The sequence below is a fragment of the Mycteria americana genome, chromosome 1 (genome assembly GCF_035582795.1).
Source record: "Mycteria americana isolate JAX WOST 10 ecotype Jacksonville Zoo and Gardens chromosome 1, USCA_MyAme_1.0, whole genome shotgun sequence".
In the NCBI taxonomy this organism is placed as follows: domain Eukaryota; kingdom Metazoa; phylum Chordata; class Aves; order Ciconiiformes; family Ciconiidae; genus Mycteria; species Mycteria americana.
The window spans coordinates 136,006,466-136,023,008 of NC_134365.1; the positions used below are offsets into that span (position 1 = coordinate 136,006,466).

The window sequence follows — 16,543 nt, forward strand, 5'->3', positions numbered from 1 at the left end:
AGCAAACAGACCACCAGATAAATGTTGTTAAAGTTTAATTTTTTTTTTTTTTACACTGTGTACATAACACATACAGCAATCCAAAGAAAAGTCAGTAAAGGAAATATATAGCACTTTAAATAAACAACTGCTTAATTTAGCTCCTTCTGCAACAACATTCAGCATGTGTAAGAAAATCCATACTGAGATGGATTTCCCAACACATTTCCTCTTTTGAAAGAGCTTTTAAATAAACTTAACGTCTGCTTCGGAGTCATTATAGTTCCTGTAAATGCATTCACTTATTCACAAGAATAAGCTATGCCAACAAAAAGGCCTTTAGCTGACAGACTTGTACCTTATCCACTGGTTTGGGCCACGCACTTCAAAGGGTGGCTCATTGAAGTAGATGTGGTTACCTAGTTCTTCCAATGGTGGCTCTGGGTCAGTGGTAGCAAACTGAGCAGCTTCCTCAATCTCCTTCCTCACTGCCACATCAATTTCCTAAACCAAAAATGGATGCCTATTAGAAGACAGCTCAGAAAAAGCAGCATAATTTTGAATTTAAACACAATGATTAAGTACTGGTCAGATGTAGTGTTAACAATGTCTATACACAGAAATTAAAAACCCGTGAAAACTTCCTTCCCACTAAACTGCAGATTTGTCCCTTTTGGCTAGTACAGGTAACTTACTGCCACAGGAACATGACCCCACTGAGCCTCCCTACATCTTCAATTCCGACTCTGGGAAACACTGAGAGTGTCAGTGTCCATTTTTTTTTTTTAAACTGAGTTGATGAAAGTATTTACAACATTTGCTTAGTCACTACTGATACTTTCCCTTTCAGAGACTTACTCCCTTCCTAGGGTAATTTTGATTTCTACATGTTAGTATATGACAAGAGCTGTATTTGAAATACTAACACCCATACACACAGCCTTGCACTGCTGATTTACACTCCGCACCCAAAAGCAAAATGCCTTTCCAGCAGAGGGCAACTTCATTAGTTGGTCTGCAACAAAACTTCACCTTCGCCAATAACAGTGATGTTAAAACAAACTTTAAAGACTTCCAAAGAACAAGTGAGGCACTCTGCCCTACGATGTGCTTTTCAGAGGTCATTAGCATGTGAATGCTCAAGAGCTTGCTTAAATAGCAACTAAAAGCCATACCTTTAATTCTTCAATGCTAGCAAGGTTGTTGTTGACCATTCTGTCCTTCAGCAAAGTAATGGGATCACTTTTGCTTCTCACTTCTTGAATTTCTTCTCTAGTACGATAGCTAGGAGCAAGACAAGCAAAGACGTGAACTCCTTCAGGGGTATCCTTGAATAGAGGTGAGGTTCCGGACACAGCTCACTTTTAGAAAGAGGTGTGACCCAAGGATTGTCAGGAATGTAATGAAAATACAGCGGCATTCACCACTCAAAGGGTGGCAGAGCTACATCTAGAACATGTCTTAGATCTGAAAGGGCAACAGAGCTGAAGTAGCTCCAGACTCAAGTGTAACGTAGGCAGGGAAAGGGGAGCAATCCCAGCCTGAGACAGTTACTGCAAGGGGCTGTATTTCTCCTTCCCGTCTCCCCTGGGGTGCCCTAGATAACTTGCTGTGTGCTTCCAGTTCACTACGAGTTTCCAATGAAGCACTGGGATACACCCCTACTTCATGTAGCTAAATTCAGAGTTGTCAGTTGGTGCAATGCCCGAATCTTTCTGGCACCTGTATATTTGTATTTTTAAGACGTGTTCTGCTTGACTGGACAGTCCAAACTGTTCCTACAATTTTAGCTTACAGGATTTTACATACTCTAAAAACCCTGGAAAAGCAAGCTGCTTTTCAGTCAAAGCTTAATTAGAACACACCATAAGGTCACACAGAAAGCAGAATTCATTAATAGAAAGTACAGAAGTTTAACTGACTTTGTGCTTGTTCTAAAGCTAAATCTCTTAATACTGCAAGTACAACAAGTATGTTACATGGCCGCGGATTATCAGCTGAGCAATGAGATGAGTGATCGGACTGCTCATAGCAATTTCATCATAACCTTTATACACACTTCACAAGGGATTTAAACATTCAATCCATGACAGTTTCAGGATTTTGACCATCAGTACTTATTTGTTTTCAGTGAATGCCGAGAAAGAATGTCACAGTACCTTATTCCAGGGTCACTCATACTGTGGCCATGGTAACGGTATGTCTGTAACTCCATCAGAATAGGACCCTTATAAAGAAAAAAATACAGAGAGTGTTACCACCTTGAGTGACCCATTTGTTGTTATAGCAGCAAGTATTTGCTATAGGTGAATTGCACCAGTGATGAATTATTTTAATTCCATTTTTTTTTCTCAGTTTAACTTACTTACATGATGTTATCACAACTAGTAAAATAAAACTTCACTCTTTTCAGATGAAAGCGTATGTTGATAGTGTAAGCATTTATTCTCATGTTCTTATTGAGCAGCATCAAACAATTTCTTTCCTTCCAACGTCATTCCACCATTACTCAGACTATTTCAAATTGCCTGTTGTTTCACTGCAAGACTGTAACTCATAGAACCTTATTCTTCTGTGTGAACTTTTTTCTTTTTCTGTTGTACATTCCCAGCACAAACATTATTTCACCAAATATTAAAAATCTTCAGAAGCAGTGTATCATACTTGGGTGACAGACACTAATGCTGACTCACTAAACTTTTACTTCACCTTCCATTTGTTGTAAATATAGAATGATGACTCCTTTCCTTGATGCTTCCCCTAATTTACCTCTTCACAAAGAACACAACTGCCTGACAGTCAGAACACCTTTCACAACAGAACTTAACTGGGGTAGAAGTGCGGGAAAAGATGACAGAGTATCAGGATATATGTATTTTTGTAAATGCTTGTTTAATACCAATCGCATGTTAATAAATTCTAACAAAATTAAAGAACCACTCAATTACTTACAGGTTCAATACTGTGGAGAAAAAAAAAGGAAATAAAGATCAAATAAAGTTTTAACAGTGACTGGAGAAAACGGGCTAGATGAGGAATATTTTATGCAGCAATAGTCTGGCTAAGAATTTCACCTACAGAAACAGAATGATTACAGACTTACTTTTCCAGCTCTACAGTGTTCAGCTGCAAACTTTGTCGCTTCTCGAACACAGAGAACATCCATGCCATCCACCTGATAAACAGAAACTACAAGTTGAGGCCAAAAAAAGCCAACCCCCAGACTTCCAATTTCTGTACTTCCACAACTGCAATAGGAATTCAGTTTCAAATTTTCCTATGTTTAAAAAAAAATGTATAAATATATCTATAAATAAAAGGAATACATACATACGTGCATATTGTGCAGGTGTGTGCACGCACATCCCCCACTTCCACACCACCACCCCCCCCACCCCCCACCCCCCCCCCAAAAAAAGCGGGAGTTGTACTCACCCTGAGCCCTGGAATGAAGTCTCCTCTCTTGTAGTAGTCAGTACTGGCTGCAGCTCTTTCAACCGAAGTTCCCATTCCATACCGATTGTTCTCACAGATGAAGACACAAGGCAACTTCCACAAGGCGGCCATATTGTACGTTTCAAATATCTGGCCCTGAAAGAAAAAGAGCAAGTTACATCTAGACAAGGAGCTCAGCCTTCAAGCACTAGGCTCTACTGAAAATCATTCAGTGGCAGGGGTCTAGCTAGGAGAAATTTTAATACTGAAAGTAATCTGAAACCAGCCACTTGCTGCAGCTCAGCAGGAATAAAAGAGAAGCTACACTATGTAAGGTAACTTTCATCTCAACTAGTAGTTCATAAAACTTAATTTTTAAACCTATTTATTTCAGTATCTGTGTTAGGGTAGCACAAAACCTTCAACTTTAACTGAAGTATTTCAGCAACAGTCATAAAAAAAACTTCACAATTGATTAATCTGTCAGGATGCTGCTATGGCAAAGTAAAGGAAAAGTTTGACCACAGTGACTGCATCAGCCTTGCTACTCTCAGTCAGACAGGGAAAACCAAGAACGGAGATCTCCACCTCTGTTTTGAAAGTGGGAAATGACATCAACAGTACACTTTAAACCAACCAATTTCTTATCTGGCTTAACGTCCCTGCTGATAACATGAAAGGACCAGCCAGAATGTCAATAGTAAGTGGCTCTGCGAGATGCTCTGTCCTCTCCTCTCTCTTCAGAAATTAAGTTACATGTTTCTCCCTATTCAGCAGCACTGTCATCTTCACTGCTGTCGTTCAGAGCTCTCCTTACAGCACAGAGACTTCAGGGCATCACGCTTAGGTGAGCCATGCACAACTGGAAAGAGGATAAAAGTAACTGGAAACTCCTCCTCCCATGACTCTCGCAGGGTTCTTTAGCCCTACTAACTAATTAAGCTAATTAACCATTAGCCCCCCCCCCCCCCCCCCCCCCCTGTACCTAGAGCACTCCAGGAGGGAAGGCACTGAGAAGCTTCCCCTCCACTCCAGCAACAAGGGCAGAGTTCAAAACAGTGGTGGGGAAGGACAGAGACAGATCCAAAACATGATAAAAAAAATCCAAGCACATGCTACATTCCTGATACATAAAGAACATCTAGCAATTAACTTCTTAACTGTTCATCTGAACCACCCCTCTGAAGACCACACAGTACCTGAAACACACCCCTACTCAAATGCCTAAGACAACACAAATAAGATGTGCCAGTGTCCAAAATTTGCAAGATGCCCAGCCACCTACATGAAGTTGGTCTCAGTGAACAGCACTTCGCAACAAAAGCCCTAAGAAAAACTGCAGTGGACTGTAGGACAGAGGGTGTACATTGTCTTCTCTCTCCAGGATTGCTTTTTCAGTACCAGTGGACCCCTTTAATAAAGCGTCCTTGCAGCAGAAAGCCCAACACACAAATCTCGGCACAAGTTCCAGGTCAGACATTGCCTGGGTTGCAGGTACTACACCGACAGGGCAAAACGTGCTCTCCCAGTACTCGGTGGAAAGGCAGAGCTCACAGCTCGCAGAAGGGAAATTGATTACCCACAGTCACACTCCTCCTCACAGAGCCACATCAGACACAGCTCGTTTACCTGATTGGCTGCACCATCTCCGTATAACGTGAAACAGACTTCGTTTTTACCAAAGTATTTACAGGCCAGTGCAATCCCAGCTCCAAGAGGAACCTATCACAGAGTACAGGACAAGCCAAGATTTTAGAATAATGCTTAGAGGAGTTGGAGGTAGGCAGCTTGTGAACTGTAGAGACATTTACACTGTTAGAGATCTGCTCAACAAACAAGCTGTTAACAACCCACTTGATTTGTTCCAATCTGTATTACAGCCAAAATACAAACATTAACTATATTCTCAATTTGATTCATTTTTGCTACAGTTTACAAAACAGTGAGCAAAGCAGAATAAAGACTTAACAGATTTTAATAGCCACAGAGCAATGGTATCTGCATACAAGATCACACCACAAAAACAAGAGGAAACACTGGCATAGGACATGAGCCAAATTCAACTCGTGCTTTAAAGTAGAAGTCATGTATATATACCTGAGCACCAACAATACCATTGCCACCATAGAAGTTTTTGGTATACATATGCATTGATCCTCCTTTCCCCTTCACACATCCTCCTTTTCGACCTGAAACATGAATAACAAATTTTTTTTTTTTTTTGAGGAAAAATACTATGCAAATGGAAACATCTAATTCAATTCCTAAAGGTAGTAATGCTAAGACCATGTTGTTGTCATTAGAGCTATGTGGAGTTAATATACAACGGCCTCTCCCCAAAGAGTCTACCGTTAAATATATCACAAAAAAAATAAGAGAAGGGAGAAAAAGAGAATGATAATGAAAACATAATTCAGGAAATGCAGAATGAGATTAAGAAGAAATTTTAAAACCAACCAAGAAGTTTCAGCATGCTACTATACAAAAGCACTTTCTGATAAATATGGTTGGTTTTTTTTTTTTAATAGCCAACATGGTCTATATTTCTCATATATGTAATCTGTGAGAAGAAGTATATATAGTCCTTATTACTTTTGGCTTCTGCAAGAAAGCTATTAACACTGTTCCAAATTAGTCGCAATAATTTACACTTGTATTCCCTGCGACAATAACCAGAAGTAAAAATTACAGATAGGACATTTAAAAAAGAAAAACCAAAGCCACCAACCAAAGTTCCCCACCCCACCCCAGGATAAACATCAAAAAGTCACCTAGCCCAGCTTTATTCAAGCTATAGTTTGAAGATAACTGGTGGTCCATGAAGCCATTACAACAAACCCTACTTAAACGAGCTGATCTAAGAACACAGAATTTCTCATTAGCCCACTCAGTTTCTTATTCCATCTTGTTACTAACCACAGAGGCTTCTATTTTATTTCTAATAAGCACAGCTTGTTTGGTTGGGTTTTTTGCCTTAGCCTTGGTGTTTATTTTCAAAGCTGAATGCTGGATCTCTTTCTGCAATTTGAACTTCTCTTTCTTACTTAACAGTGGATCATTTTTATTATTGGTCTTTCTTGTACCTGTCATGTTTATGAATATGAACATACAAAAAAAAAGGGATTGTCTAATTTTAATCAGAAAACTATTTTTCTTAAGTGTAATTAAACTGCAGTAATCTCCCTCTGCTTTTTGTACAATCCTTTCTTGTATTGTAGCTATGAACTCCTGGTTGACCAAGGTCACCTTTTGCTATGCTTTCTACTCTCCTGAGAACAATCTGCATTGATGTCCACAAAACCATTTCTCAGGGAATCATCAATTCTCCTGAAAAGCCCTTTTCTATAGTTCATTTCCTGTAGAATCTTATCTACTAGTCTTATTTTGGGTGACTCTGCTTCCTGCTCTTTCAAAGACTTTTTAATTCTGTCATTTCCTGGTCATTGTAACTCATGCTGTCTTTCAGTTTGGCATTCTCAGTCATGATCTTTGTTTGCAGGAATCAGCTCTAGCAGCACTCCCCTCTAGAAACTTGCCCCAAGCGTTATTTCTTGGAACAACAGTCCAACTGTGGCCGCTCTGTCGCAATTAAAAGAACCCCACTAAACCGAAGCATAACACTATAGAAGATTATGTGTGTCATGAAAAGAAATAAAGGAAAAAACCCCACATCATCCCTGATATTTGTAGTTTCAGGGCCAATAGTAGACTTCAGTCATGACAGTCTCCTCAGTTACTTTCTCGCTTATCAGTATGCTGTGACACATGGCAAGTCAACCATCCACTAGATTCTGGGCTCTCACGCATGTTATTAACATGCAGTCTTAACGCACACACACGCACACATTCTCAGTATACAAAACCATACCTCTTCTCTACCTCCAAAATATGCTTTCCTGTATTAACGTTGCAAGCGTGCAAATTCTCAGATCAAGTCTTTATTATACCAATGATTCATAAAGGCCTTCAAACTCCTTGTTCATTTTTCACTTCTGGCACCCGTTCACAGATCTCTTCTGTGATCCTCTCTTCTCTTCCCTGCTCCACCTATGACCCTATTGTGAATAACCACCTCTCCTTTCTGCAAAATCTTAGATCTGTCTAGATTACCATTTAATATTCTTGTTACAGTCAAATTCTCCCAAACCATTCAGTTTATCATCACAGGCAGTGTTTACCAGTCTTCTTAAGACTTCAGCAGCGTAATTCTGAAAATCCACGTCTGTCTCCGAGGGAGGGGAATGCCCTGTCCTATTGAGAGTAAGTGGCTACCACCAGCAAGTTCCATTTAAATAAGCTGCTGCTGCAGCACAACAGCATATCGTATCAAGAAAAATTTTCTGAATTTGTGCTTTAGAAGTACCAGCACTTAAATACGCCTTATGACTTATGTTTTATTGTAAAAAGTGGTTGCATCATAAAATTATAAAATCAATTTATTCTGCTATGTCACTAAACTGCTTCTGAAGCCCCAGTACACTTTGTGCATCAACATCATTTTGAATTTGAATTAAAAAATCTGACACAAGTACAGCAGCATGTGAATCCTCATTTTACTTAGCACAAACCTGTAAGTTCAGCGAGAATTTCTCGAACAGGCACTCCTCGTGCATAGGTAAAGCCATGAACTCTGTAAGCTGTTATCACATGGTCTGTAGGCTTTATGGCAACTTCAAGACCTACACAACAAGCCTCCTGTTACAAAGGAAAAGTAAGCTTAGCCATGAAGAAAAGCACACAACTTCCACAGTCAACAGTGTGGCAAGGGCTACCTATGATCATCAAGTATCATCAGAAAAACAGGGAAGAGCACAGATACAGGGGACTGCCTTAAATCCCAAGGAGTGGCAGGCCTGGAGCTACAACAGCCTTAGGCTCTAAATTCCAACCTGACTGCAACTAACAAATGCAGACAGGAGGGGAACTAGAAGCTGCAAAAATCTGCGGACTTTTGCTACACGCATCTCCCAAATGAAGTATATAAACAACTGCAGTTCAGAAATGGCAGGGGGGAATGGACAGACAGCAGTTTCACTAAGTTCATGAAGCTCCTTCTCCTGGCTGTTGCTTTTTAGTGGGAACATGATCTATGAGACACTGGAACAAAAAACATCAATGAAGCTTGAGAAGGAGGATGTGGGCCTCCAAATGTGTGAAATTTAATATGCTGCAGTTGCTCATTCCTCACATTCAGCTGATCTTCAGCTGCACCTTGCCTTCTCTCTCTTCCTATTGCTGTCCCAAGATCTTGGGGATTCCCTTGAGTGCTAAGACATTGTTTTTAAAGAAATAATGAACTAAATCATGGATCCAGCTACAACTTCAGACATTGTACACATATACTCAGTTCTAGATTTACTCTCTGCTCTATTCAAATACCTACGTTAAGTAAGGTAAGACAACATAAAACCTCTTGGAAAAAAAATTCTTACCTGACCATCATATAAGTGGCAGAAGCCACGAATAATCTTCTGCTTGTACAGCTGGTCAGACTTCAGCTCCATGCGTCGTATGGTCTGCATGGTCTTGTAGTAATGGAGCCCTTCCTCTCGAGTCATCACTGCTGTGGTACTAGGGCCTTCTTCCAGGCGATGGAGGTCACATTTCTGTGAAGTTGAACAAGTAGTCATTTCTTGAAAGTAATTAATTCTATTTATGGATATCACTTAATTTTTTTTATGATGTGCCATTTTTTAATTTAGATTTTAATATCTTTTAAAAAAGAAAACCAGCAAAACCTAAATTCATAGGTCAAAATGACTGTAAAGTTTGTGCACTATTTCCAAATTCAGGGAAATAAAAGCTTTACTTTTAATAAAGACAGATTTCCACACATAAAATGAAGCCTTGTAGTTCCTACTAGCAGTAGGTGAACTAAAGTCCTCACAAAATACTGAAAAGCACATTGCTGTGGTTGTTGCATGCCAAATACTTGGTAAGAGCTACAGAGGCTTAGTGAAGAGACAAGAAAGGTAGTTAGTTTCCTTTGTGAAACAGTTTGTAAGAGCTGGTCCTAAGACTGGACTTCACCTCTTCTACCACCACTTCTAAGAAGCAGTAATAGACCACTTGCTGCACCAGCCACCCTGTCAGTCAAACCACCATGTGTACAGTACAACTTCCTCCCCAAACCATGGACTCAATAGAGTTACACAGAGGGCTGATTTTAGGTACCCATACAAAACAAAAATAAAAAATAAAAAAAAAAATCAGTCAAGTTCACTGGAACAGACCAAATTACTCTGTCAGTGCAGATTAAATGGCCAAAATACTGCTATACAGATTAAAGGGAGTTTAAATGAAAGCAAAGTCTCTCCAGAGCAAATCCACTGACACCTAGATGAATTTGATATAACGCACATGCACTCTACTCTTAAAACAGCTCTGCTTCAGAGTTCACGTAACAATAGAAACTTAGGAGTCTTGTAATCAACACAGGACCAAACATTAAACCTTATATCTACTCAGAAAAGACTTATCTTATAAACATATTTTCCCTCCCTTCTGCCTGTGAAACAATTTTAATACTTTACAGGTACGGACAAACAGGGAGCGGATAAAAGGAAAACTAAAGCATTTCTTTCAGAGTTTCTTTTATCAATTCCTGAATAAAAAGTCAGCACAAAAGCTACTGCCAATGGAAGTATTGCTTTTTCCTAAGACCTAGCCACTGTGGAAAGCTGACAGACTATAATGCAGTTTTTTAGCAGCACCAAGTCAAGCGTTAAAGAGGATGCCATATTTTTTCCTCCAAAATCCACATGGACCTCAATCAGCTGCACATCTGCGATACAGCACCCATGACTCCATAAGAAAAAGGGAGATGGAAAGAAGGGCAGGCAGCAAACACCAGCTATTTGTTTTAATAGCATTAAGGAAACATTAATACTCTTCCCCTCAGAGCTCCTTTGTGACTCCATTCTCACAGTTGCATTGCAGTATCACAGCTGCAAAGAATCACAACTTCACATTCTGAAGTTCACATTACTTCATGTTACTACATATTGCCAGGCACAGTACTTCCAGCTGCATTTAGAAATCAGGTCAGATAGTGAGGGGTTTGGTTCTGGAAATTCAAACAGTATTTTTGTAACTGAAAAGATAAGGGCACAAGTTCATCACGTCAAGATTTACAACAAGTGCTTACACAGAATGCCAGTATTAAGTGTTTGGCTTCTTTACCTTAATTTCAAACGTAGCTTCACTTGCAAAGTCTGCATAGTTACGTGATGCTACCATCACTCGAGATGCCTTAAAAAAAAAAAAAAAAAAGCCAAAACCAAAACATGAGCAATATTTAAATATAATTATCAAGCAAAAGTAGGTGAATTCTCAAATAATTTCTAACAGTACTCCCAAACTGAAATAATTTGTGAATTAAACTCACCACTGGTATATCCTTATAATACTAGAGAACTTTTATTTTGTATGGATGTGCTAGAAGTCCTTTAAAACCCAGTATTTAAAATGAAGATTAGAAAAAGAGAAGCGAATTTTAAATTTTAATACCCTTGATTATCTAAAATAAAACCAAGAAGTTTCAAAAAGACTGTGAAGAGCATCAAAACCACAAAAATAATTATTTTTCCCTTCACATGCCAGATTGCCTATGTAAGTAGAGACAGTCAATGCAGACTTTGATGGCTTTCTGCGCTGACTGGAATTTTGCCTTGACAGAACAAAAAATTTATTTGGGGGGGAGGAAATCCAAACCCAGCAGATTTCTGGAATATGAACTACTCTCACTCTTTCTTTTCAATAGGAAGAGGAGTTGGGGGGATGCAAGGCAATAACAATGAAAAAAGAGAGTATCATTTAAGTGGGTAACAGCATGGCCACTATCTAAAAATGATATAGAAACATAAAAGGTGACATACCTGAGGTTACATGAAATACTGAAAACAGAAAGGGTGGCATGGCAGAGGAGAGGTAAGCAGGATGTTTAAAAATACATTACTGTTCTGTCTTAAAGAATAAGCACAAGCTATTGACTAATGAACATCTGGTATTTTTAGATAACTTTAGTAAGTTTCACTGAGAATCAGATTCAATGATCATCTGTCCCTGCATACGCTGTGGCCATAGCATAAGGAATGCACTACATCTTTAGTGGCAAAATTGTATTGCTAATTAAGTTACACATAAATTTCAGTGGCTCACTCAACCATGGAATTCGCATACATTTAGCTGAAGGTCCATTATTTCAAAATTTTGAGAATGTCTAGGTCACTGTCTCCAAAAAAGGTCTGCTTGATAGGTAAAAAGCTTGGAAAAAAGTCAGGAGAAATTTCTCAATCCATCTTGGTTACCTACTCTGTTGCATATTTGATTTAGCAATCACAATCTCCTCCTCCCCCTGCCCCATTATCAGATTAAATATTTAGTTTTTAATTTAAACCAAGTTTCTACACTGTTTACCACAATGCATCAGTATTATCGGTGAATAAAAGCTATTTTACTTCTAGAGCTGGAAGTAAATCAAGAGTTTGGGATTTGCAAAATCACAGGATGGCTGAGGCTGGAAGAGACTGTTGTAGGCCATTTGGTCCAACCCCCCTGCCCTGAATATGACATAAAAGCAAAGGTTCTAATACGTGGCCAGTACACATGTCAAAAACAAACCTTGACAAAACTGATTCAGGCCTTACCTCACTAACAGCTCCCTAGGTTAGCAGCATTTGGAAGGGGGGAAAAAAAGGAAAAAGAGAAGAGTAAGTAACTGTAACAATTAGGAGAGGAGAAGTCAGCAAATTATTCGCCAGCTAGAACACTCTAAGAGGTAGCTTCCTTACAGGTAAGCTCTGCAACATGTAAATCCATCTTTACGCTATACTCAAAGTAGGTATGAAATAATGCTTTATGGATTAAGACTGCTTGTATTTATTTGGTAATTTATACCTTTGCTATAAACGCATTGGAACAATTCAAGACAAATATTTATGTATTTGGTAGTCACTAGGATCCAAAAATCTGTATTAAGATATCCAAACCAGATCTAGTTTGGACTTCCAGGAAAATACAGATGTCAGGAGCCAGCCAAGTACTTGCAGTGAGGAACTAATTTTAGGCATCCACATTTGAAAATTTTAATATAGATATTTTACTCGTAAATTAGGAAATACTTTTAGATACATATTCCATATAGTCCCAATACACACGGGAAGATCTTTTTCACACAGAAGACACAAAACACAACAAATGAAACACTAATGCCAAGAAAATAACAACATTTGAAAGAAAATTCAGGAAGAGGTGAAAAGAGACTGTTGTTTGAGCAAAGAAAGGCAAAGCAGCTCAAAAAAGGTCAGATGGCTGAATTTCGAATGGAATGAGAAGAGTATGTTCACCCCCTGTTTAGGACCTGACCTGTGCTGACAGCCCCAATATAACTAGATAAAATAACTCGAGGCAAAGCACCTGGAAAAGGGCTTCAGAAAGGAATGAGAATATTTTTGATGGACTAAAAATAAGTATAGCAAAGAGATCCCTGCGCGCAGACCTGACAGCGGGTCTCTGGGCAGGGCAGCCACAGCCGCCGCTTTCCAAGCGGCCCGTGCTGCAGCCGGCGCCGCCGCTGGAACGCTCTGCCCTCCCGTGACAGCGCACGGGCTCGTCCCAAATTTTAACGTCGCGCAGGAAAGCGGCCCTGCAGGCAGCTCACGCGTGGACAGCAGTATCAGCCACGCCTTCCGCCTCAGCGGCGCTCGGGAAAGCACGGCATGTCAGGCGTTCGTAAAAGGCATTTACAAAGCGAGCTCCTGCACGCAACAAACATTTTATTTTCACGCGGTATTTTACAGAGTGAAAACAAAACTTCTTTTTAAAAATTTTCGTTTATTTTGCCGCCGGAACCGAGTAACCGGGCTGCCAGCCGTTACACCCGGGCTGCCATTGCCAAAGGGCAAACCCGTGACCCCGCCGCGGCAGCCGTGCCGTACCACCGGGCCGAGCCCAGCGCGGCCGCTGCCCGCCGGCCGTGCCCCGCTCTCCGAGGGCCCGGACACGCCGCGCCCCGGCAGGGCCCGCGCCAGCCCACGCGCCGGGCGAGTGGCGGCGCCGTAACGGCCGAGGGGGTAACGGCCGGCCCCGCCGGCAGCGCCCCCCCGCGAGCCTCGCCCACCCCCCACACAGAGGGGCGCGCGCCAGCCCCGGGCCGCCCCGCCGCGCCCGTTGGGGCCGCTGGTCCCTTGCGTTCCGGCCGAGCAGGTAACGGCCGCACTCACCGTCCTCCCGGCGGCGGCGGCGGTGGCACCGGCCGGACCCTGCAGCACCCGGGAGAGCGCGGCCAGCAGCATCTTGCGCATGGAGCGGGGAGGAGCGGCAGTACCTAGCGCGGGCCCCCCGTCCTCGACTCTCCTTCAGCCGCCGCCGCGACCGCCAACCGCCCGCCCCCCCCGGCCAACCGACACGCTCCCCGAAGTGACGGCGCTCGCGACGCCAACCGGACTCACTCCCCAGAGGCGGGCCAACCGGCGCCTTTCCCTGCGTCCCTCCTCCGCGGCGCGCATGCGCGGGGTTCGGCTGTGGCGACGGCGGCGGGGGAGAGGCGGGGCAAGTCGGGCAGTAACGGCGGACACCCGTGCGAGGCCACCGCCAGGGCCACCCGCTCGGTGAGCCCTCCTGCCGATGTCGGCGGCGGTCGGGGCTGTACCCGGCGGCGGGCCTCTCCTGCCGCCTCACCCCGCGCCGGGCCCAGAGACCGCCCTGCTTGGGAGCCCTGAGTGGGGGTTTCTGGCGAGTGTGTGGGCCGTGTCGGGGAGGAGGGGCCGTGCGGGAGGTCAGCGAGACCCCCCGTAGGCGGGAGGGGCTCACGAGCCGGTCATTAAATGTGAAAAAGATTAATTTGTTCATAAACCTTGGAGTCTAGCAAGTGTACCTGGATTAATGCTGACCTTGGCCAGCCTGATAGGAAGAGGAGTGTTTCGGACATGCCGCCTCTTCCCCAGCCGTGCCACTTTCCCCAGCTCTGGTTGTTGTCTCGCGTAGCCCATCCAGCATAGGCTGGGGCAGTGACACAGGTTTGAGTACTTTATGCTCTGCTCTACCTGAGCTGGTCTTTTTAAAGAGCATTCCCTGACTGATTTTTATACGCATAAAGTGTTAAAATTTACCTTTTAATTTCACAGGCATCGCACCCCTGGGAAATGCACAAAAAAGTTAAGATTTAACTAAATGTTGAAGAGTTCTCTCATCATATTGCATCTGCTGATCTCTCCACTCAGCCTCCCATTTTCTTCCCACCCGCTTACAGGCTCACACTGAGGTTACACACGGGGTTGCAGTGGTGTGCCCAAACCAGGTTAACCACTCGCCTCGCCATCCTGGCTCCACACCTGGCCATTGGCTCCTGCCCCTGCTCTGCTTCCCTGACTAGTGCTGACATCAGCACCCACATAACCCTGTAGCTGAACACTGAACCGATCTAGCTGAAAGGTAGCAACCCCCCGCCCGCAAAAAAAAATCAGAAAATAAGTGATGTTCACAACTGTTGGCATCACAAATGCTTGCGTCTGCTGAGTCCTGAGGGTTGCACAGAGCTCAGCACATTTGCAGCACAAGTGGTAAATGCTTAAGGCATAACTGGCACTGAAAATATGTGCCTCAAACGAACTACGCCCTCAGCCTCCATCAGAGAGGACAGAAAGTGGGCATCTACTTCCGAAACACAGCTTCATCTGGATCCCCAGTGCACTGTTGACCTCCTTCCTTGGCTGCCCACCTGTTCTATTACACAGGACACTAGTGGCCAATGTGATTTCTTCATCTTCTCCATAACGCAAAGTAGGAAGAGGTGAGGAAGACAGGTAGCTGTCTCTGCAGACAGATGCTATGAAGAAGCCTAACTCTTCATGTATTTGGTTAGTTGTTTAGAAAAGCAAACCCAGGCTTGGTATCAGCTCGCTGGAAGACAGAAAATTACCAGACTTTCTTCAGCTTTATGTTTGGGTGACAGCGCAGAGCATTGGCAGTGCTCAGCATCCTCCCTTTGTGCTGCCGCCCTGCAGGTACTCTGAGGTACGCTGTGCCTTGGCACAGGCCGAGATGTATAAAAGCAGCAATATAAAGCTACCACTTTTCACATCTAAGGGATGAAAGCCTTAAAAAATCTGAAAATAATGTCACTTTTGCTATCATGAAATCCACCTGTGAGTAGACAGATAGTGCTGTTTTCAGTTGTCACTAGGGACAAAGCAGTTCTTGCTAACACACTGGTAAAGGTGAGCCTACACAGGGGCTTCTTGTGGAGTCATTTTTGGTGTGCAAATTGTAGGAAGTTTGAATTCTGCAAGTCAGCTCAGCACTACTAAAGAGCTTTAGATGTCATTCATGAAGCAACAAGAGCAACAACAGCAGCTGGCCTCCAAGAGAACAAAAAGCAAGGTGAAAAGGTTGATAAGTTGCTTCAGAAGGCATTTTTCCTAGAGTATCTTCAGTCTGTAGCACTTATCTACTTGGAAGGCAAGCATAGACTTGCTGGAGATGTTGTTCTGCAGGTAGGGAGTGACTCTGCAGCTAGAGAAAGCATTATCCTGAAGGTCTGGGTGGGGCTTTCCCCAGGGCTGCCAAGGTACTGCGCCAGCCCGAGACATCCCAGGCCACTTCTGAATGATGTAGCTATCTCTGTCTGGAAGTTTGCAACCTGCGCTTTTATCGGTCAATATTGCACAGACCTGGAGAGATTACTGATGGATTCATGTGCACCAATGGTGTTCATGCACACACCAGTTATACTGGTGTGACTCACAAAACACAAATACTTACAGTGTCCTCCTGGCCTACTCAGGTTTATAGCAAGGCCAAATGGCACCTGGGATGGGATGACTCCTGATATCTGCAGGTGGCAGGATTTCCTTAGCAGCCTGTGTCACTAACCTGCTGGGGACAGGGTCAGGAGATGGGTAGGGGGAAGCTGAGGCTTTGAGGCATTCCTCACGGTGCCCTGCTCCGGCTGGATGGTGACAATAGCTGCCTGACAGCCCTCACAGGAGATGGTACATTTTGGGAGAGATGTGCAGAAAAACCCATCTAATGAAGACCGCAAAGGGACCAAAATCCCCAGCAGCAACAGTAGAGCCTCTCTTCTTTCCCTGGTGCTTTCCTGTGCAGAGGGAACAATGACCGACTAGGA

At 42.9% G+C, this 16,543-nt stretch overlaps 1 protein-coding gene across 2 annotated transcripts; it reads right to left on the reverse strand.

The window, feature by feature from the left end:
* Positions 1-26: 26 nt before the first annotated feature.
* Positions 27-13,881, reverse strand: PDHA1 (pyruvate dehydrogenase E1 subunit alpha 1). Of its 2 annotated transcripts, XM_075521503.1 has the most exons (12): positions 13,638-13,881; positions 12,063-12,077; positions 10,597-10,665; positions 8,847-9,020; positions 7,983-8,109; positions 5,512-5,603; positions 5,044-5,136; positions 3,415-3,570; positions 3,083-3,154; positions 2,139-2,206; positions 1,155-1,263; positions 27-483 (listed from the first exon to the last, which is right to left on the reverse strand). In XM_075521503.1, the coding sequence occupies exons 1-12, from the start codon at positions 13,716-13,718 to the stop codon at positions 319-321; spliced, it is 1,221 nt and encodes a 406-aa protein (XP_075377618.1). In that variant the 5' UTR covers positions 13,719-13,881; the 3' UTR covers positions 27-318. The 2 variants fall into 2 exon arrangements, with proteins under 2 accessions (XP_075377618.1, XP_075377628.1); XM_075521513.1 differs by lacking the exon at positions 12,063-12,077 and having other exon boundaries at positions 13,638-13,880.
* Positions 13,882-16,543: the final 2,662 nt, after the last annotated feature.